This window comes from Lithobates pipiens, unplaced genomic scaffold, assembly GCF_037356315.1.
Source record: "Lithobates pipiens isolate NorthernLeopardFrog02 unplaced genomic scaffold, aLitPip1_a1.2 Scaffold_112, whole genome shotgun sequence".
Taxonomy (NCBI): Eukaryota; Metazoa; Chordata; class Amphibia; order Anura; family Ranidae; genus Lithobates; species Lithobates pipiens.
In genome coordinates this window covers 257659-280519 of record NW_027507699.1, presented here as the reverse complement: position 1 = coordinate 280519, position 22861 = coordinate 257659, and the positions used below count along the sequence as shown (strand labels likewise).

At 45.0% G+C, this 22861-nt stretch overlaps 1 protein-coding gene across 1 annotated transcript in view; it reads right to left on the bottom strand.

The window, feature by feature from the left end:
• The window catches only part of LOC143961345 (NACHT, LRR and PYD domains-containing protein 12-like), a 310399-nt gene that overhangs the window by 123628 nt on the left and 163910 nt on the right, over positions 1 to 22861 (bottom strand). The window contains exon 5 of the mRNA XM_077470615.1: positions 9632 to 11324. Within this exon, the coding sequence (XP_077326741.1) occupies positions 9632 to 11324 (1693 nt within the window). The remainder of the gene's footprint in view (positions 1 to 9631; positions 11325 to 22861) is intronic.

Below are 22861 nucleotides of genomic sequence, written 5' to 3'. Positions count from 1 at the left end.
CTACTCACCGTCATACCCTCCATACTCCTTTCTTATACATAGTGCCCACCATCATACCCTCCCTCCACACTCCTCTCCTGTAATTACTGCTTACTGTCTTACTCTCCACACTCCTCTCCTGTACATAGTGCCCACTGTCATACCCTCCACACTCCTGTACATATTGCTCACTGTCATACCCTCCACACTCTTCTCTTATACATAGTGCCCAATGTCATACCCTCTACACTCTGCTGTGCATACTGCCCACTGTCATACCCTTCACACTCCTCTCATGTACATAGTGCCTTCTGCCATACCCTCTGCACTCCTCTCATGTACATAGTGCCCACTGTTAGACCCTCCACATTCCTCTCCCTCACCTGCACATACTTCCCACTTTTATACCATCCATACTCCTCCCCTATGCCTCTTACCCACAAAAACTGTTCTTTAAAATTATACTGAATATCCTCAGTGTTACCAGCTCTAGAATGGGCACACTTTGTTATGAAATCTCACAGTCCTCATATTTGTTCTGCCCCATTATTAGTACTTATTTAATTTTGTAATTACTATTGTGATGTATAGAGGAACATAGGGGATGTCAGCTATTCTAAATATAGCACTTGTAAAAAAAAGTGTCCCTGAAAATATTCTTGAAATGTTGACAACTATGCACATAGACACTGCCCAAGGGCCACAGGGTCAGTAGGAGGCCCCATGAGAGGCTGCTGTGATATCAAAGCGGTAGTAAACTTTGCTAACATTACTACTTTTTAGAGGCCCTGGGGTAGGTTATGCCATAATGTACAAGTATGCCCAGCATATTAGCACATTAGGGTACACTTAAATTGTCAGACTGAGCCCTCCAGTGCTGTGCTGTGATCAATCCGGCGGGGCCCGGGCACTTCCATCTTTACCCAGACTTCCTTCTGGGTTCTGTGCCTTCCATCACTTGCCTTGGCAAGGCTGCGTTGATGTCATTCCCACAAATGCTCATGTGCGTCCTCTTTCTCCCATCCCCCCTTTCTCTCTCATCCTCCCTCCCTTACCCCTCACACCTCTTTCATCCTCTCTCTCTCTCTCATCCCCCTCTCTCTCTTTAATTGAATTTGTTATAACAAAAAACTGTTTGCATTTTTATTTATTTATTGTTTATAAAAGACCCCACCAAAATCCTCAGCACCAGGCCCATGATGTTCTTAATCTGGCCCTGGCTACCCCCTGTGCATTTTGTCATACATTTGACATCATCAGGGGCATGGCTTAGCGTTCATAGAGGTGCATTATAAAATCAGGGCAGAAATTGGATGAGTTCCACACAACAAAGACGGCAAGAGGAAGCAACATCACTTCAGCCTCAATACTCAAATTGTCTCACTGAACAAACTTACATTAAAAAGTTAAATTATCAACTTACTATCAAACATCATTTAGACTTACTAATAGCAACTAGTTTGGGAACAATGATCGTACTTAAAATGGAACAGAAACACCTTGTGGACTAAGACGTAACTTGCACTGCAATTAATAGATACATGCTAAATAGCTTCTTAAATGTCATTAAAACATACACTTAAAAATAGTTCTAGGGTACGATAACACATGGCGAAGAAAAAAACAGAAAAAAACAGTTATACCACCAAAAAAATCAATAAAAACAAACATTTATATTTAAAAAGCATAATGAGGAAACCCTATGCATTGCTGATGAATGCATTCACATCCCACTTGACATTCAAACCAAAAGGATTATAGGTCTTAGCCCTATAAATCCACTCTGTTTCATGCTTGGACACACCCATAATCATGTGAATCCCTCTCCAGTTCCCCCGTAAATTTGTCAACACCCAAAAATAAAGTTCCCTTGGGGTTTCCGTTATGGCAAAGGTCATAATGCTTGGAGAGGCTGTGCTTGGGGAAGCCCTTTTTAATATTCACAATGTGTTCCTTCAACCAGACTTTGAGCATACAGACTGTCTGGCCTATATATTCAAGCCCACATGGACACCCGATGAGATAAACTACATGTTTACTAGTACAGGTAATAAAAGGCTTAATGGGGAAAACCTCCTAAGTAGAATTGGATTGAAAGGTTTCCATTTTCCTTTTTCCCTGTATATTAATACTACAGACAGAGCATTTCCTACAAGGAAATAAACCCCCTACGTTATGGAAAAAAGATACCCTGTTAGGGGATCTATAACGTTATGTGCTTTTTGGAGCCTCAATGGGGGGGGAGCACTCTATACACCACCATAGGATGCTCTGGGAGAACCGGTCCTAGAACCCTGTCATTCTTTAACACATTCCAATGCTTATAAAGAATTTGTTTTATAGCATATTGTTGAGTTGAATAGGTAGTAAAAAATGCATGATGAAAGGCCTCATTAGGTTCTTTAATTCTAGGGATCAACAACTCATTTCTATCCTTCTCATTGGCACGCAAAAGTGGTTGGTCCAACTGACACAGGGCATAACTTTTTTCCAAAAAAAAAAATTCCCTAAGGGCAGAGGCCTCTCAAGAAATTGCTACAATTATTGCAATTTTGTTTAAGCCTCAAAAGTTGACTGACCGGAACGTATCTGAGCCAAGCTGGATGATGGCAACTATGAGTGCTGATAAATCCATTCTGGTCAATCGACTTGAAATATGTGGAGGTAATAATCAGTCTCTCCACCAGCCTTATTCTCAGGTCAAAGAAATGAACCTCAACACGACTGGACTCATGTTGGAATCTGATACCTTTATCATTGTTAAGATCCATCACAAATCCATCAAGGGAAGATTGGTCCCCATACTATATGAGGAGAACGTCATCTATAAACCTCCTCCACACAACCATCTCTGGTCTAGGACTACTATAGATGACGTCCTCCTTCCATTTCTATTATTGTTGGTTATAATAGCACTTGCACTTTTATATGTGAAGTGTGATTCACCTTCAAATGTTCACTTTTCAGGTAATGGACAGTGCCACTTAACTCTTTCTATTATTTATAAACATTTGTTTCATTATTGGAGTTTCCCGGGGAAGTCAGCTGCCCAGCCCATTCATAAGCGGAGCATGCGCCGTAGACAGCGGCACGCATGCGCACCGAGCACGCCGCTGTCAACGGCGATATGTAGTGAGTGGCGGCGATGCATAGTAGTCCATTATGCTTTACCTTTGCAGGGAATCAAAGAGGAAGTAAACCCATCAGGGATTACTTCCTCTTTAACTATAAATATATGTCAAGATGGTATATAACACACAGAAGGCACAAAAATATCAACCAAAGAAATCACCATTGTGTTGGGAGAGGTTGTAATGTGAAGGGCGCTATAATTTATATATGGTGGGAATGTCCTAAAATACGAGAGTATTGGCAAGAGGTAGAGAAATGTATTGAAGGGGTTACAGGAATTGGAATACCAGACGAGCCGTGGTGCTCTCTATTTCATAGTACAGATAAAACAATAAAGGAGTACAGTATTGCCACATTTGCTAAATGTGGCAAAGGGTGTTATCCCCAACATAATGGCTAGACCCAGAAAGACCCTTAATAAGGGAATATCTTAAAAGAGTCAAGTACATACAGTTTATAATATGGAGAATGTATGTAGTAGGGAAGAAGACAGGACAGAAAAATTTTCTGGAATTTGGGAAAAGTGGACAGACTTTATCCGCTTGCTGACCAGCCGCCGTCATTTTACTGTGCCAGGTTGTCATGATCGCATGAACCATCGTAGCTATACGTTGGCTCACGGGATCAGAATAGCAGGTGCGTGCCACCAGAGGCATGCGCCCACTGCGAGGGTGTTGATGCTCGGGGAAAATAGTAATATATGTTTTTGGTACTTGTAATTTGCTGCCATTTAATTTTCTGTAAGTATTTTATATTGAGAAAAAAAAGAGAGAGCCTCATATGAGTTTCTTTTTAAATTGGAGTAAAGTAGTGTACATAGTAGCATGTATACCCTGATCCACAGTCTGCTCATCCTTGGACATGTCCACCAAATGGGCACCATTGTGCCTGTTTGAGCACAACCATGAAAGCATAATGGAGAATACTGTGGAATAATGCATGGAAAACAGTCTGGAGTATAGTACCAGCTGTACTCTATTTATTTATCTACTTTTTATAACATTAGTACATTCTTGGAACATTTAGTAATATTCTGTGTCATGATCTGCCAGTCCCCATTGACCTGCAAGTCAGTTACTGGCGGTTTTCTCAGAGAGACAATAGCGGAGTATACGAGCGAGAGGATACCTGAAAAGCATGGGCATGATTTGCAGATACTTTTTAACCACTTCCAGACTGGTGCACGACAATGTACATCAGCAGAATGGCACAGACAGGCAAACTGGCGTACAGGTACGCCCATTTAAAATTGCCGCTGTGCCATCGACCCCCGTGAGTCCGACCACGGGTCCCGCGGACTCGATCGCCTTGGGGATTCCCACGATCATCTCACGGGGAGGGAGAACGGGGAGATGCCGATGTAAGCAGCATCTCCCCGTTCTGCCTAGCAACAAGTGACACTGATCTCTGCTCCCTGTGATTGGAGCAGAGATCAGTGTTCACCAACACACAGCCACTCCCCCCACTGTTAGTAACACACCGCTAGGACACACTTAACCCCTACACTGCCACCCCCTGGTTAACCCCTTCACTGCCAGTGCCATCTATACAGGAATCAGTGCATTTACAGCACTGATTGCTGTATAAATGACAAAGATGTGTCTGCCATAATGTCGCAGTAACAATAAAAATCGCTGATCGCCGCCATTACTAGTAAAAAAAATAATAATAAAAAAAGCCATAAAACTGTCCCCTATATTGTAAACGCTATAAATTTTGCGCAAACCAATCAATAATTGCTTATTGCGACTTTTTTACCAACAATATGTAGAATACGTATCGGCTTAAACTGAGGGAAAAAAAAACTTTTTTATATATTTTTGGGGGATATTTATTATAGCAAAAAGTAAAAAATAATGTGTTTTTTCAAAATTGTCGCACTTTTTTGTTTATAGCGCAAAAAATAAAATAACGCAGAGGTGATCAAATACCACCAAAAGAAAGTTATATTTGTGGGAAAAAAAGGACATCAATTTTGTTTGGGAGTCACGTCGCACGACCGCGCAATTGTCTTGTTAAAGCGACGCAGTGCCGAATCGCAAAAAGTGGTCTGGTCATTGGCCTGCAAAATGGTCCGGGGCTGAAAGTGGTTAAAAGACGTCAGGCTGTAATGTGGAGTTTGCAAACAAAGAAGTTGGAAAAACAAAATGTCTAAGCTGCAGGCAGCAACAATGCTCTTGCAATGGAATATTGCGAGAAGATCTGAGAGAATTGGAAGTGAGTATCCGTATAGGGGACCTCTCCATTTCAATCTGCAGTGCTGTCATTCATTTTCTCAAAAATGCAATATGGCAACCTGGAGGTGTTCTGTATACAGATGGTATAGAGAGATGGTGTACACAGATGATGTACAGAACGCCCCCTGAAAATGTCATGTCCTGCTTGTGTGATTGGCTCACTGATTTTCCCAGAAGTCTGCACTAAGATACAAGTCAGATTTTGGGCATCCCATGCAACAAAAATGTCATTTTTGGTGAGATGCTGCCAAAGGGAAATCACGTCTAAAGAGATGCAGACCCTGCCACTTTCCTTATTAGAGCCCTGCAAGTGCAGCAGCTGATTGATAATTATAAAATCACTCCCATTCACATTCACTCTGCACATGGACAATAAGCAATTTCTTTGGAATAACAAAAACTATGAATCTGCAACAAAATTTGTTACAATCCCTGCAATGTACAGAGATCAACCAGAGCGGAGGTTTTTTTCAAAGGGCTAAATGAAGAATCCAGGGAAGGCTCCAAAATCAATGGATGAAGGATGACCAGGGAGGAGAGGTGAGGGTTAGAAAAACACTGATCCATCAAAGTGTATAGGAATGCTTCTTATCTATGCTGATGTGACTTTTGTGAGATAACATAGAAGGCTATGGGGCTGAATTCACACTGAAGACCACCAGGAACATTTTCCAAAATTGCACTGTGCTGAGATGATCAGAGGACATCATTGAATATAATGTGATTTCCCTCATCATGCAATGTGTGAACCCAGGCTTGAGAACTCCTAAAGTAGCATTGAAGTTGCATCAAAGTCACATCAAACGTGCAAGTAGCACTGCATAGTCACACTGGAAATGACATTTGGATAGTGGGAAGTGATATGGGGAAAACACAACACAAATGTGGTAAAAACACATCATGTGTTAAATGGAACAATACAGTAAAACCACTGCAAAAATGCAGCAAAAACTTATATGCATTTTTTTGTATGTTTTTGATACAGAGCAGTGTGAAAGTAACGTAAAGCACACTGGTTTATTCACATATCTCCGTTCACACCCACTTTATACCATGCACTGCACCCACCCTGATCGGTTTTCTATCAATCAAAAGGTAAAACCCAACTTCATTCATCTCTTCTTTCTTAGTAAGATTAAAAATTTCATAAGAAACGTATTTCTCTTTTGGTTACAACGACCTACCACGTTACCTCCAGAGGGCGTTGTAGGCCCAAATTACAGTACATAGCTGTCAGCATTAGATGGAGAGGGATGTTGGTGGTATTCCCGCCCTTTAACCTTCCTTTAATCCATCCAAAAAAATAAATAAAAGATTTTGCCTATAGTTTTACTTTAACCACCTCCCGCCCGCCCTATAGCCGAATGACGGCCGTAGAGCAGGCGGGTTCTTTCGCCTGGTCGTCCCTGGACGTCCTTTTGTTTACTTCCGCAATGCGCACCGCCGGGGGCGCACATCGCGTAAGTTTTGTATTTGCCGTGTCTCCCGGAGACAGGCAAACACAGATCGCCGTGAACGGCCAATCAAAGCGGCCGTTCACAGCGCGATCGCAGCTGCCAATGGGAGATGATCTCAAATGTAAACATATGAGATCATCTCCCATTGCCGTGTCTCTCCCTCCTCACACAGAGACAGCGTGTGAGGAGAGAGAGGATCTGTGAGTCAGCCCCAGTGCCAACTGTCAGCCCCAGTGCCATCTGTCAGCCCCAGTGCCATCTGTCAGCCCCAGTGCCATCTGTCAGCCCCAGTGCCAGTGCCATCTGTCAGCCCCAGTGCCAGTGCCATCTGTCAGCCCAGTGCCATCTGCCAGTAGTGCCAGTGCCGCCAGTGCCACCTGCCAGCGCCAGTTCCACCTACCAGCGCCAGTTCCACCTGCCAGCGCCAGTTCCGCCTGCCAGCGCCAGCGCCAGTGCCGCCTGCCAGCGCCAGTGCCATCTGCCAGTGCCTGCCGTCAGCCCCAGTGCCGTCAGCCCCAGTGCCGCCAGTGCCAGTGCCGCCAGTGCCACCAGTGCCACCTGCCAGCACCAGTGCCACCTGCCAGCGTCAGTGCCATCCGTCAGCCCCAGTGCCGTCAGCCCCAGTTCCGCCAGTGCCACCTGCCAGCGCCAGTGCCACCTGCCAGTGCCATCTGCCAGCCCCATTTGCCAGAGCAATTAGCCAGAGCAAAGAGCCAGCACCATCTGCCAGTGCCAGTGCCATCTGCCAGTGCCAGCCCCAGTGCCATCTGTCAGCGACATCTGCCAGCGACATCTGTCAGCCCCATCTGTCAGCCCAATCTGTCAGCCCCATCTGTCAGCCCCATCTGCCTCCAGTGCCATCTGCCTCCAGTGCCATCTGTCAGTGCCACGTGTCGTCAGTGCCACATGTCGTCAGTGCCACGTGTCGTCAGTGCCACGTGGGGTCACTTTGTGGGCATTTCCATTGTCCTGGTGCTCCAGGGCCTTCAAAACTGTAATAGGTGGTTGAGAAATAAGATGTGTAATTTATGCTCCTAGAACGCCTGATGGTGCTATTTCAATATTGGGCCTCTGTATGTGGCCAGGCTGTGTAAAAGTCTCACACATTTGGTATCGTTATACTCAGGAGGAGTAGTAGAACGTATTTTGGGGTGTCATTTTTGCTATTTACATGCTATGTGTTGGAAATATCTTATAAATGGACAACTTTGCGTAAAAAAAATGCGTTTTAATTTTTTTTCCACATTATTACAAAACTGCTGGAAAAAAATGAACCATTCAAATGACTCAATATGCCTCATAGATTATACGTTGGGGTGTTAGCTTTCCAAAATGGGGTCACTTTGTGGGCATTTCCATTGTCCTGGTGCTCCAGGGCCTTCAAAAATGTAATAGGTGGTTGAGAAATGAAATGTGTAAATTATGCTCCTAGAAACGCCTGATGGTGCTATTTCAATATTGGGCCTCTGTATGTGGCCAGGCTGTGTAAAAGTCTCACACATTTGGTATCGTAATACTCAGAAGGAGTAGCAGAACGTATTTTGGGGTGTCATTTGTGGTATACACATGCCATGTGAGAGAAATAACCTATTACATTGAAAATTTTGTGAGAAAAAAAAAAAAAAATCTTAATTTTGCAAAGAATTGTGGGAAAAAAATGACAACATCAAAAACCTCACCATTCCTCTTACTAAATACCTTGGAATGTCTACTTTCAAAAAAGGGGTCATTTGGGGGGTATTTGTACTTTCCTGACTTGTTCGGGTCGCAAGAAATGAGATAGGCCACCAGTACATCAGGTGTGATCAATTTTGTGCGATTCGCACCACAGCTTGTAGACTCTCTAACTTTCACAAAGACCAAATAATATCCACTAATTTGGGTTATTTTTACCAAAGATATGTAGCAGTATAAATTGTGGCCAAAATTTATGAAAAAAAAAGTATAATTTGCAAAATTTTATCACAGAAACAAAGAAATATGCGTTTTTTTTCAAAATTTTCGGTCTTTTTTCATTTATAGCGCAAAAAATAAAAACCCCAGAGGTGATCAAATACCACCAAAAGAAAGCTATATTTGTGGGAAAAAAAGGACACAAAATTAATTTGGGTACAGTGTTGCATGACTGAGTAATCGTCATTCAAAGTGTGAGAGCACCAAAAGCTGAAAATTGGTCTGGTCAGGAAGGGTGTTTAAGTGCCCAGTAAGCAAGTGGTTAAAGTGGATGTAAATCCCATTCCTGAAAATTGACCTGGGCACATATATCTGTAGTGTTTACTTATCTCAAGGCCGTGTCCAGTGTCTTTCTGCTGCTTTATTCCTCTGTTATCAACATGATAACTTCTGACAAGTTCTCTGACATAGGAGAAACATCTGGAAATTTCTGTCGGGGTGGGTGCTATAAATAGATTAGCAGAGAAATTGTCTATTCACAGAACAGCTCTGCATGTTTCTTCCTTCCTCTGCCTATGTGGCGGGGGTGTGTGCCTTTCCTCCAATCATCTCACACACAGTGTATGCCCAGACTCCACACCCAGTGCTGGAACAGGAATAAAAAAATCCAACACAACGTTCACTTTCTAAACCGTGTATAAAGCTGGAGACAGCAGATATACATGTAAAACGTATGTAGGAGGATTTGTTTCATCTCTGTGTATCATCTGAGGCTGTTCACTACACTGGGTATATGTGAGGGTTTACATTCACTTTAAGTCTTATCTTATAACAGAAAACAAATCACACTGATAATTAGTAATTTCTCTGGAAAAAAACACCTGCAAATAACAATTTATTACAGCAATGTGATTATTCAGACTAAATATTCACCTCAAACTCTTGATATTGTGTAGAGCCGGTATAAGTTTCCTCAATCCTTCATTCGGAATATTACATGAATGTAGATCTACTTCTGTCTCTCTGCAGGATTGAAGGATAAAAGACAGCACAGAGTAGTCCAGAGGACTGAGGGCGACATCAGAAAAGTCAACTTTGTTTGATCCAATACATTGTGTCACCAGAGCCTTATTCCTGCTCTCATACAGATAGTAGAATACATTAAGAAGCTTTCTCTTGTCAGATCTTTGGTCTGGTATTTTCTTCTGGATCCAGGTGATGACATGTCCGGCAGCCTGAGTAGACAATTCTCCTACATGAGACTTTAACATGGATCTAGTAGAAGAGTCTGAGAGACCGCAGAGGAAACGGAGGAATATTTCAGCACGGCCGTCTTTGTAAGATTCAGCCTCATCAAGTGTTTTCTGTAATCTGTCAGGATTATAGTTAATAAAATGAACTAAAGCAGCAAAAAACTCCTGAAGAGTGAGATGTAAGAAGGTGTAATCCACATCAGGAGGCTGACCAGATTCCATCATGAAAGATGAGAAGAGGTGATTATCATTTATCACACTGAATGATTCCAGATGACGATCATCAAATACAATCATGTGATTCCTGACTCCATGTTCTGCCATCTGCCCAATAGAGGTCAGCAGTTCCCGGGCAGTGTGACCACCATCTTTATTCTGGTTGTGATTGGCCAGAATGTTGGAGACAAAAGTCACAAAGAGTTGTGTCACGGTTTTGGGTAATGATGTCATCAGCTGATCGGTGATTGTTGGTTGGGATCTGAAGCACATTGATAACACTGTACAGATGATCCAGCAGTATGATGGGATATAACAGAAAGTGTACAGTGTGTCATTCTCCTGTACATAATGAAAAGCCTTCTCTGATAATTCCTTATTTCCAAAGAAATTATTGAAGAAGATCAGTCTGTCTCCATGGAGAAATCCCATGATCTCAGCTATTCTCTGGAAAACACCGGTATCAACTGATGCCAGTCTGGTTGGACGGCTGGTTATCAGTACAAAGCAACCCTTAAGAAGTCTCTGCCTCACCAAACTGACCACAATCTCACCAAAATGTGATCTCTGTTTTGGATTGGACAGTTTACTTGATGTGAAATCCATTTGGTGAATACTTTCATCTAATCCATCAAATATAAACAGAAGTCTCTCTGGATCTTGTAAAATGTCTCCAATCTGACTCTCCAGATGTGGATATTGATGAAGAATCATCTCCTCCAAGCTGACCTCTCCCAGTCTATTAAGGTCCCGGAATCTGAAGAAGAAGAGAAAGGCAAATCTCTGGTAGTGTTTTCCGGTCACCCAGTCATAGACAAACTTCTGCATCATTGTGGTCTTCCCTATTCCTGGCACTCCGCTCACCATTACTGCATGTGGTACACATTGTGACTGGGGGTTCCATCGGAACAGCTTGTTGGGGGAAATGTGTTCCAGTCTAGTTTGTGTTTCCTTCAAGCATTTCTCATGTTTTACTCCAGTCTGTATTATCTCATTCTGGGGACGTTCCCTGAACTGATCGGTGGAGACCACAATCAGATTCACATAACGCTCATTGATGAGGAATCCTTGTGGTTCCAGGGTAGTTCCTGGGGGTCTATGCTCCACCAGAGTCTCAGTCTTCTCCATCAGATGTTGTTTGTGCTTTTCCTGAATATCTGGGAATATAAAGGAAATATTTTATGGATCCGGTTAAAGCAAAAATCAAGAATGTTGATATCATTTTCTTCTGTATTGATCATAATATTAGTTTGGTTTTATCATTACTTAATTTCAAATACTTACAATACAGGTTACTTAGTTTGGTCATCCATAATACTGGAGAACAGAGATTTTTTTCTCAGAAATATATAAACACTTTTTATCCTTTTAACCACTTGCTTACTGGGCACTTAAACCCCCCTCAGTCCCAGACCAATTTTCAGCTTTCAGTGCTGATGCACTTGAATGACAATTGCGCGGTCATACAACACTGTACCCAAATTAAATTTTTATCATTTTTTTCCCACAAATAGAGCTGACTTTTGGAGGTATTTAATCACAGCTGGGAGTTTTATTTTTTGCTAAACAAACAAAAAAAGATGCAAAAAAAAAAATCATGTTTAATAGTTTGTTATAAAATTTTGCAAACAGGTCATTTTTCTCCTTCATTGAAGTGCGCTGAGGAGGCAGCACTGGTGGGCACTGATAGGCTGCACTGGTGGGCACTGATAGGCTGCATTGGTGGGCGCTGATAGGCTGCACTGGTGGGCACTGATAGGCATAGTTAAGGCGGCACTAATAGGCACAGATAAGGCGGCACCGATGGGCACAGATAAGGCGGCACTGATGGGCAAAGACGGGCACAGATAAGATGCATGGATGGTGGCACAGATGGGTGGCACGGATGGGTGGCACTAAGGGGCACTGATAGGTACCACTGATAGATGGGACTGCTGGGCACTGATAGGTGGCACTGCTGGGCACTGATGGGCGGCACTGCTGGGCACGGATATGTGGCCCTGGGGTGCAGCACCTTTGTTGAGGCAGACTGTGGGCACTGCTGGGTGGCACTGTGGGCGCTGCTGGGTGGCACTGACAGGGGGGACACATTTTTTATTCAGGCAGGCAAAGCAGGGGGCAGGTGAGCACTGGCAGGGGGCAGGTGGGCACTGGCAGGGCTGGCCATGATCGGGACTGATGTCCTGATTACGGCCGCCAGTGATCGGCTTTTTTTTTCTCCTTTCGCTGTCAGCGCGAGGAGGAATAATAGCCGATTGCCGGCTCCGTTATATCACATGATCAGCTGTCATTGGCTGACAGCTGATCACGTGATAAGGGGTCGGGATCGACCCCTTGCACGGATCAGTGATCAGGCGAGGCTCGTAGACTCGCCGATCACAGAGCACGCCGCGCCCGCCCCTCAGGGGACGTGCAGGCCGCTCGTGCACGGGACTACGTCAATAGACGTAGTCCCGGAAAAGGAGATCCGCGCTGTAGCCGTCATTTGGCTATAGTGCGGGTCTCAAGTGGTTAAAGACTTTACAAGTACAGAACCCCCTTGGGAGCTGCAATCTTGTTTATTACCTTTCTGTCAGTTTGCCCCATTTCTTCCTTCTCCATGTAATTTACACACCAGATGACTGTAAGGTTGATAATGCTTTATTCTGGGGTAGTTAATTAAATGATGAAGCAGATGGTATGAGATGCCCATTAATTTATCATATTGGCATGTTACTTTTTTTTCACACTTATTGAAATTTTTTTAACCAAAAATAAGTAGAAGAATACATATCGGCCTAAACTGAGGAAAAAAAATGTTTTTATATATTTTTGGGGGATATTTATAATAACAAAAAGTTAAAAATAATGCATATTTTTACAATTGTCGCTCTTTTTTTGTTTATAGCCCAAAAAATAAAAACCACACAGGTGATCAAATACCACCAAAAGAAAGTTCTATTTGTCGGAAAAAAAGAACATCAATTTTGTTTGGGTGCAACATCGCACGACCGTGCAATTGTCAGTTAAAACGACGCAGTGCCAAATTGCAAAAAGTGCTCTGGTCAGGAAGGGGGTAAAATCTCTCGGGGCTGAAGCGGTTAATGAGAAAATAAGCAAGCATAAAGTCCATAAGTGAATAAATCCCAACACCAAAACAGGCATACTCTGAGATAAAACTTGTAGATCTTCCACCATCAGTGCTCAGTATGAAGATGGCCACTCACCAGAGCTGTTTGACCCCTTTTTACAGGAAGGTCAAAAAAAAAACTTTGGGAACACCAGATTGGTTCCACTAATGACATGAATCCACTCCAATGGCCACTCAGGAAGAAGCTAAAATGTAAAAATTGACTCCACAGGAGACATGGATAAAAGTCTCATAGTGTAGTAATTTTGAATAAAGTAAAAACAGCAGCAATGATGGCAGTTACACTCTCATGTGATAGTGGCAGGCCTGGCACTAGGTGTAAGTGAGCTGATCCCTGGGGGTAGCGTGCGCTCCACATCTCACTCCAAAGGGGCAAAGCCTGGTGTGGGGTATCAAATATGGACTCGGAAATGACGGATCCTCTGCTCCTTTATATGAACATGTATAGCGCCTTATACTTTATTTTATAATTTTGCATAGTCACTGAAGTTTGTGTAAACCCCCCACTGCCATGGCTTAGTGGCATCGCTAGGGGGGTGCAGTCCACACCCAAGTGACACCCTCTAGAGGGATGACACCATCCCGACTCCCCCGAGGGTGAGTAAAGCCTTGTTTTTGTTTAGCTGTCCCAACCGGAACATCTCCAGTATCACAGCCGTGCTGCCCTGACCTGTGTCGTCCTTCCTCCTCCTACTTCCCTGCTGCTGAGTCTGTCACATGTGTCACTATCTCTGCCTGGGTGGCACGGCTGCACACTCCAGCTGCCACCCAGGACGGGTGTACTACAGTTTACCTAGACACCCATCCTGCCCTGGCCCCAAGCTGATGCTGTGATGAGAAGGAAGGTGTCAGCTTGCATTGAGGAGGTGACCGCCGCCAGTCCAAACCCAAGTTGAGGTGGGAGAGTTGCCATGGTGTTGGCACGCCACCCAGTTACACCTGAGAGCTAGTGTGGGACTGGGAGGAGTGTATATGTATAGTGAGAAAGGGATGTCACCACTCCAGGCAGGTCAGATTGGAATGAACCTCTCCTCTAGTTTGGAAGCCACAGGTGCTTGCAATGCATATAGCAATGAGATTTGAGAAAAATTCTGGACAGCCGCACTCCAAAAAATAGCGTTTATTCTTCAAAAAATACAAGCCACAGCAGAAAGGACAGAAGGACTGATGCGTTTCCCACTATCAAACAGTGCTTAATCATAGCTCATATGATGTCTAGCACCCTTTACTGTGCTGATAACCGAGAGAGGGGGGTTGGGAGCTGGGCACAGCTATATATATATATATATATATATATATATATATATATATATATATATATATATATATATAAAACAAATACATAGCCTGGGGGTGGTATGGGAGGGGAGAGGGGAACTACTCGCACAAGTGGAGAGGGGGTCTGCACTGAGGGAGGTCTATGCTTATGGAGGGGGGACTGCACTAAGGGGGATCTATGCTGATGGAGGGGGTCTGCACTGAGGGGGGATCTATGCTGATGGAGGGGGTCTGCACTGGGGGGATCTATGCTGATGGAGGGGGTCTGCACTGAGGGGGATCTATGCTGATGGAGGGGGTCTGCACTGAAGGAGATCTATGCTTATGGAGGGGGGTCTGCACTGAGGGGGGATCTATGCTGATGGAGGGGGTCTGCATTGAGGGGGGATCTATGCTGATGGAGGGGGTCTTCACTGGGGGGATCTATGCTGATGGAGGGTGTCTGCACTGAGGGGGATCTATGCTGATGGAGGGGGTCTGCACTGAAGGAGATCTATGCTTATGGAGGGGGGTCTGTACTGAGGGGGGATTTATGCTGATGGAGGGGGTCTGCACTGAGGGGGATCTATGCTGATGGAAGGGGGTCTGCACTGAAGGGGGTCTGCACTGAGGGGGGAATCTATGCTGATGGAGGGTGGTCTGCACTGAGGGGGGATCTATGCTGATGGAGAGGGGTCTGCACTGGGGGATCTATGCTGATGGAGGGGGTCTGCACTGAGGGGATCTATGCTGATGGAGGGGGTCTGCACTGAAGGAGATCTATGCTTATGGAGGGGGGTCTGCACTGAGGGGGGATCTATGCTGATGGAGGGGGTCTGCACTGAGGAGGATCTATGCTGATGGAAGGGGGTCTGCACTGAAGGGGATATATGCTTATGGAGGGGGTCTGCACTGAGGGGGGTCCATGCTTATGGAGGGGGGTCTGCAATGAGGGGGTCTATGCTTATGGAGGGGGGTCTGCACTGAGTGGGTCTATGCTAATAGAGGGGGTCTGCACTGAGGGGGTCTATGCTGGAGGGGGAGGGGGTCTGCACTGAGGGGGATCTATGTTTATGGAGGGGGTCTGCACTGAGGGGGTCTAGGCTTATGGAGGGGGGTCTGCACTGAGGGAGTCTAGGCTTATGGAGGGGGGTCTGCACTGAGGGGGTCTATGCTGGAGGGGGCCTGCACTGAGGGGGGCTATGCTTATGGAGGGGGTCTGCACTGAGGGGATCTATGCTTATGGAGGGGGTCTGCACTGAGGGGGTCTTTGCTTATGGATGGGGGGTCTGCACTGAGGGGGATCTATGCTTATGGAGGGGGTTTGCACTGGAGGGGTTATGCTGATCGAGGGTGTCTGCACTGAGGGGGGATCTATGCTGATGGAGGGGGTCTGCACTGAGGGGGATCTATGCTTATGGAGGGGGGTCTGCACTGAGGGGAATCTATGCTTATGGAGGGGGTTTGCACTGGGGGTCTATGCTGATCAAGGGTGTCTGCACTGAGGGGGGATCTATGCTGATGGAGGGGTCTGCACTGAAGGGGATCTATGCTTATGGAGGGAGTCTGCACTGAGGGAGTCTATGCTTATGGAGGGGGTCTGCACTGAGGGGGTCTATACTGATGGAGGGGTCTGCACTGAGTGGGGTCTATGCTTATGGAGGGGGGTCTGCACTGAGGGGGTCTATGCTGATGGAGGGGGAGGGGTTCTGTGCTTATGGAGGGGAGTCTGCACTGAGGGGGATCTATGCTTATGGAGGGGGTCTGCACTAAGGGGATCAATGCTTATGGAGGGGGTTTGTACTGGGGTAGGGATGAGCTTCGTGTTCGAGTCGAACATATGTTCAACTCGAACATCGGCTGTTCGCACGTTCGGCGAATACCGAATGTTATGGGCCGTTCGCGCCAAATTCATGTGGCGCTCACGGCCCACAATGCTCTGCCCATCGCAGTGCATTGCTGGCTCATGATTTGCCAAGCATGCACTGTGACCCCTCACGCTTGGCCAATCACAGTGCCGGCAGCAAGGAGATCCATGATTGGCCACAGGCAGGATGCCTGTGGCCAATCATAGCTCAAGCTGTGTAGTATGCGCCCCACACTATATAAGGCCGCCAGCGCGGCGGCTTTGTGTAGTGTGTTGACGTCTGTAGGAGTTAGTGGGTGTTCTCTGTGTACCTTCAACACAGTATACACCGTTCGTTAACGGCCGATTTAGCGTTTTTGCTCTTCTGTAATTGAGCTTTTAGCAATCTGCACAAGTTTGTGGGTGTTGTCTGCGTGCCCTGACCGCAGTATACACCATTATATCCACCTATATAGCTAGCTATATTGCTCTTCTGTAATAGAGCTTTCAGTTAGCTGTAGGAGATTGTGCGTGTTGTCTGCGTGCCCTGACCGCATTATCCACCAATATAGCTCTTCTCTAATTGAGCCATCTGCCATCTGCAGGAGTTAGTTGGTGTTGTGTGCATCCAGCACAGCACAGTATACACCAGTATCTACCCTTTAATTTCTGTTCTATAATAAAGGCATCTGCAGGAGTTTGTGGGTGTTGTGTGCCTCCAGCACAATATACACTACCCAATTGCTGTTTTTCCCATCTCCCTTCAGGCCATTACCATGTCTGGAAGGCCAACAAGGAGAGGCAGACAGGCACGAGCCAATAAAAGAGGGCAAGCAGGCTCTGTGTCTAGAGACAACAGTGCTGGTCGTGGACGCGATGCATCGTCATCATCAGCACGTGGCCCCCATAAGACACACTTGTACTCAGAGTCAAACTGTGGATAGTATGGCAAGGAACAAAGGGCAACAAAGAACATAGACCTGAAGAGTGCAGGGGTCACGTGGTCAGTATGCCTAAAAGGGGGCATACCCAAGTATGAAATATAATGAATGAAATGAAAAGAAAAGGGAATGGGTGGGTGGGACACAAGAGCCGGCGTCCACGAGAGGAGGAGGCAGAGGAGGGCAGGCTTTATGCAGCCTGACTCCTCCTCCAATCACAGGCTTCCCTGCGGTCAGCCTTACATTTGTACTCGGAGTCAAACTGTGGATAGTGTGGCAAAGAACTAAGGGCAACAAAGAACATAGACCTGAAGTGTGCCTGGGTCACGTAGTCAGTATGCCTAAAAGGGGGCAAAAATAACACAGTAGGATGAAAGCTTTAACAACCAGATTACACTGTGAATTGACATCTAACCTGGGGTGGCGGCAATGAAAGTATGAACTTAGCTGCAGAAGGGGGAGCGCTAGGAAAGGCAGCAGAGGACAATCCCAGGGTTTGACAAATGTAACACAACAAGCTGGTATAAACCAACCCAAGCACCACACCTTACTAGGCTCCAAGAACCTGATAACAGAACCACCCCCGATAGCTGAATCTCGCGAACATACAGATGTAACAGTAAGCCGGGTGCCAATCAGTTGATTGTCTAAAGTAAGCGAGACCCTGGGCCAGAAGCACCACTCCCCTGGCCCTAGGAACCACAAAAAACAGCTATAGACCGGCCTTGAGCACCAGGCTGGTAACCAACGCACAAGGAGACCTGAGAGTATGACAGATATGTCACGAAAATAAGACCGACAATGGGAAGTCGGCTGAGCACAGTAGGGGGACTACTCTGCTGAAACCCCTGAGGATGGCTTCAATCGGAAGTGCAGAAAATAAAACAACCTGATGGGTTATCCAACCTGAAATGGTGAGACTGAACTCGATCCGACCTGAAAGTGCTGTGGGCTGATACGAACTGGAAGAGGCCAAAAAGAAACAGAAAAAAGCAAATAGGAACTGGATGTTAACCATCAGGACTGGAAACCTAGACCGGAAACCTGGAAAACATGCCAAGCAGTGACATGAGACAAACCTAACCTGTGACAAAAATCTAACCTGCGTGAAGGAAACATGACTGAACAGGAAACGAGAGCAGCAAAAGAATGGAGGCTGCAAGAAAACACCATCTGCATAAGAAATGCAGGTTGCATGAGAACGTGAATTGATGAAATAACGAGAAAAACCTAGGAAAAATTAGAGAAACCTAGGGACACTGGGGACACGAGAGGGAACCTGGAGACACAAGAAAAACCTGGAGACACAAGAAAAACCTGGAGACACGAGGAAAAACCTGGAGACACGAGAGGAACATAACATTGCATGAGAAACGTAAAAAAAAAAAAACATGAGAAACGTAAAAAAAACATGAGAAACGTAAAAAAGCATGAGGACATACATTAGAAACCGTAACATTGCTTGAGAACCGTAATATTTCATGAGAAACATAATTTGCATGAAAACTTACCTGCATTAGAACAAACCGCATGATAAATGTGAGTTAAAATAAAATGTGAGTGGTGAAAGAACACATGAGGAGACTTGCCACCGAACAAGCCAATTAAAAATGAATACCTCAATCTGTTAAACCCATAAGCGTGAAGGGTAACCTGCGGTGGAAGAACAAGGACAGCCCAGCTGTGTGAAACAACCAGAGAACATGATAGACCACCTACTCATGACATAATCATCCCCCTGGTCATGCATGCCAGAAACCTGTGCAGATACAGACACTGCCCCTTTTGCATCACCCAGGAGGAAACTGCTCTGCATGTTTTCTGGGAGTGTCCCTTTGCACAGGGCCTGTTGAGGGCTCTGGAACCTGATCTCAAAGACTTTGTTCCACAGACTGCTATAACACACTTTGGTGTGTTAAACGGACTCACTCACAAGAGGACATTGATAGTGCCTGGCGGGTGCTGTGTTGTTTTAAGGACGCTGTTTGGTGCGCCAGAAAGCGCCTCATCCACCAGAGGGAGAGGATGTCCATCCAGGACTGCCGCAGACTGACCCACAGTCTGCTCAGAGACTATCACCTGATGGACAACAAGGAGGAAGAGGAGGTCTGAAGATTTCCCCTTCCCCCCCCACCCTCCCACCACAATGTACCCTTTTTGGCAGTTCAATAAAGCTTCGGGCCTGTGAACTCTTTCTCCCCCTCCCTTCCCCACCTTCTCCAACCCCCCCATCACACCTGTTGCTCATTGAAATGTCATTTTGATTTTGACTTTGACTAAAGACTGTATGACTTGACATGTATTTGGTAATGGTTTTTGGTAATGCTTTCAGGGTAATGCGGCGTCATGCATGATGTGATGTTTCGGGGTATTATTACTCTGCACAACACATCAGGCATCATACCGCAGGATGAATGTAATTTATTTGTATGTTTGGAACTGTATTGTCATGTAGTGTATTTTATGCGCTGCGTCGCAGTACAGTGTGGAATGTACCCTGTTAAAAGTATTTTGTTTTTTGTATATTTTCTTGAAAAATAAAGTATACATTTTCAATCAAAAAAATCATCCCCCTGGTATCTGCTAAATATAAGGACGTGGGTGTCGAAATGACAGGACCAACAGCGCAATGAATGTGAACCTAATGACAACCCCACCCTAGTGTATGCAGAAGTGAGCCCGAGGAACCTGCAGCGCTTAAGACAGGAAATTAAAATGAACACTCAGGGCTAAGGTACCCACAGACCATGGTGGGTAGTAGTAAAGGTGTAAAGGTGTAAAGGTGAAAGTAACGTATGACGTATGGACTACTGGCGAGAAGATTGTGGGACGACAATCAATTAATAACGAAACCTCAGCCCGTAACGTGACAGATCCTGGATGTAAGCACCAGCTAACAGAAAAGCAGCGAACGAAGGGCAACGACATTAAAAGCATAAGACATGAAACGTGCGGCACATGGGATTAAGTAAGAAACATGGGAAACACGTACGAAGCGCGAGAAAAGCCAAGAAAACACGAGAAAGGGCAAGAAAACACGAGAAAAGGCAAGAAAACATGGGAATATGTAAAAAACACAAGAAAGCGCAAGAAAGACGGGGAAACGTCCAAAACATGGGAAAACAAAAGAAACATGGGAAATGTGAGAAGTTACATCCATAAGGAAACACGGGGAATACGTCAGAAACATGGAATCGCATGAGAAACGTAAAATGCCTGAGAACCATAAATTCATGAGAACCATAATTGCGCAAGAACTGTAAATCATTTAAAAACCGTCAACTGCCTGTGAAACGCAAATCGCACGAGAAACGCCATTTGTATGAGAAACCGTAAAATTGCATGGAAACCCGTCAATTGCATGAGAAATGCCAACTTCATGAGAAAAGTAAATCACATGAGAGACCCAAATGGCATGAAAAAACAAAATTGCGTAAGAACCATAAATTTCATGAAAAATGTCAACTGCATGAAAACCGTGAATTGCATAAACTGTGTATTACATGAGAAACGGCAATTGCATATGAAGTAAGACCTCACCTGGAATATGCCGTTCAGTTTTGGGCACCAGTTCTCAAAAAGGATATCGGGGAACTGGAGAAAGTGCAGAGAAGGGCAACCAAACTGATAAGAGGCATGGAGGAACTCAGCTATGAGGAGAGATTAGAGGAACTAAATTTATTCACTCTTGAGAAGAGGAGATTAAGGGGGGATATGATTAACATGTTCAAATATATTAGGGGTCCATATAGTGAACTTGGTGTTGAGTTGTTCTCTGTACGGTCAACCCAGAGGACACGGGGGCACTCTTTACGTCTAGAAGAAAAGAGATTTCAACTTCAAGTACGGAAAGGTTTCTTCACAGTTAGAGCAGTGAAAATGTGGAATAGACTCCCGCCAGAGGTGGTTCTGGCCAGTTCAGTAGATTGCTTTAAGAAAGGCTTGGATACTTTCCTGATGGTACATAATATAACTAGGTACTAACATAGGTAAAGTTGATCCAGGGAAAATCCGATCGCCTATTGGGGGATCAGGAAGGAATTTTTTTCCCCTGCTGTAGTAAATTGGAGCATGCTCTGCTGGGTTTTTTTTTCGCCTTCCTCTGGATCAATTGTGGGCATAAAATTGGGTATCTGGATTGTACGATTATTTTTTATTTTATTTATTTGTTTTTAAGGTTGAACTGGATGGACTTGTGTCTTTTTTCAACCTGACTAACTATGTAACTATGAAACCGTAAAAAATTTGCGTAAGAAACGTGCGTGAAAACATAATGCATGAGAACGTCAAATTGAATGAGAACATAATTGCATGAGAACGTAAATCGAACGAGAACATAATTGCATGAGAACGTAATTGCATGAGAAAGTAATTGCTTGAGAACGTAATTGCTTGAGAACGTAATTGCATGAGAACGTAAATCGAATGAGAACATAATTGCATGAGAACGTAATTGCATGAGAACATAATTGCTTGAGAACGTAATTGCTTGAGAACGTAATTGCTTGAGAACATAATCGCAAGACAACGTAAAATCGAATGAGAACATAATTGACTGAGAACGTAAATCGAATGAGAATGAAAATCGAACGAGCACATAATTGCGTGAAAACATAATTGCGTGAGAACGTGAATCGCACAAGACCGTAATTGCATGAGACCGTAATCGCATGAGAAAACCTTAAAATGCACAAGAACGTAAAATTGCATGAGAAAACCGTAAATAGCATGAGAACATGAATAGCACAGGAACATTAATTGCACAAGAACGTTAATTGCACAAGAATGTAAATAGCATGAGAAACCGTAAATAGCATGAGACCGAAAAAATTGCAATAAACTTAAATAGCATTTGCTTAAAGCAAGGTACAAAGGGCAACAAAGAACATAGACCTGACATGTGCCGGGGTCAGCCTTACTTTTGTCCTTATTTTTGGCAGCTGGACGTGTTGAGCCGCATCATGCCATAGACTTGGTAGAGTGGATGACCAAGCCCTCTTCATCCTCCTCATCCTCTCTCACCCAGGCTCAGGGTACTAGCAAAGCAGCTGCCAACGCATCGTCTTCCCTCGTCTCAATGTCATCATCAGTGACTCCTTACCTAGACCCACCACGTCCTCCTGAGGAGTCCCCTGAACTCTTTGAGCACAGTGTTGGGTACATGCTCCAGGAGGATGCCCGGTGTTTTGTAGGCTCTGATGATGATACTCAGCTAGAGGAAGGCAGTAGCGTGAGCGCATAGAGAGGGGATGCTCAAGAAGGACAGCAATCTGGCAGCCATGTTCCACAAGCTGCAGCATACTGCCAGGTTTGCTCCAGCGATGAAGAGGGAGGGGATGATGAGGGCACTGACTCCACGTGGGTGCCTGGTAGGATAGAGGAGGAGGCACATGTCCAATGAGGCAGGATGCCCTCCGGGGGCCAGCTTAGGGGCAGCACACCGACTGAATCACACCGCAGAGCTCTGCCTGTGCAGGGCGCTGCCTCTGCGCGTTATTCCAAAAGTTCTTTGGTGTGGGC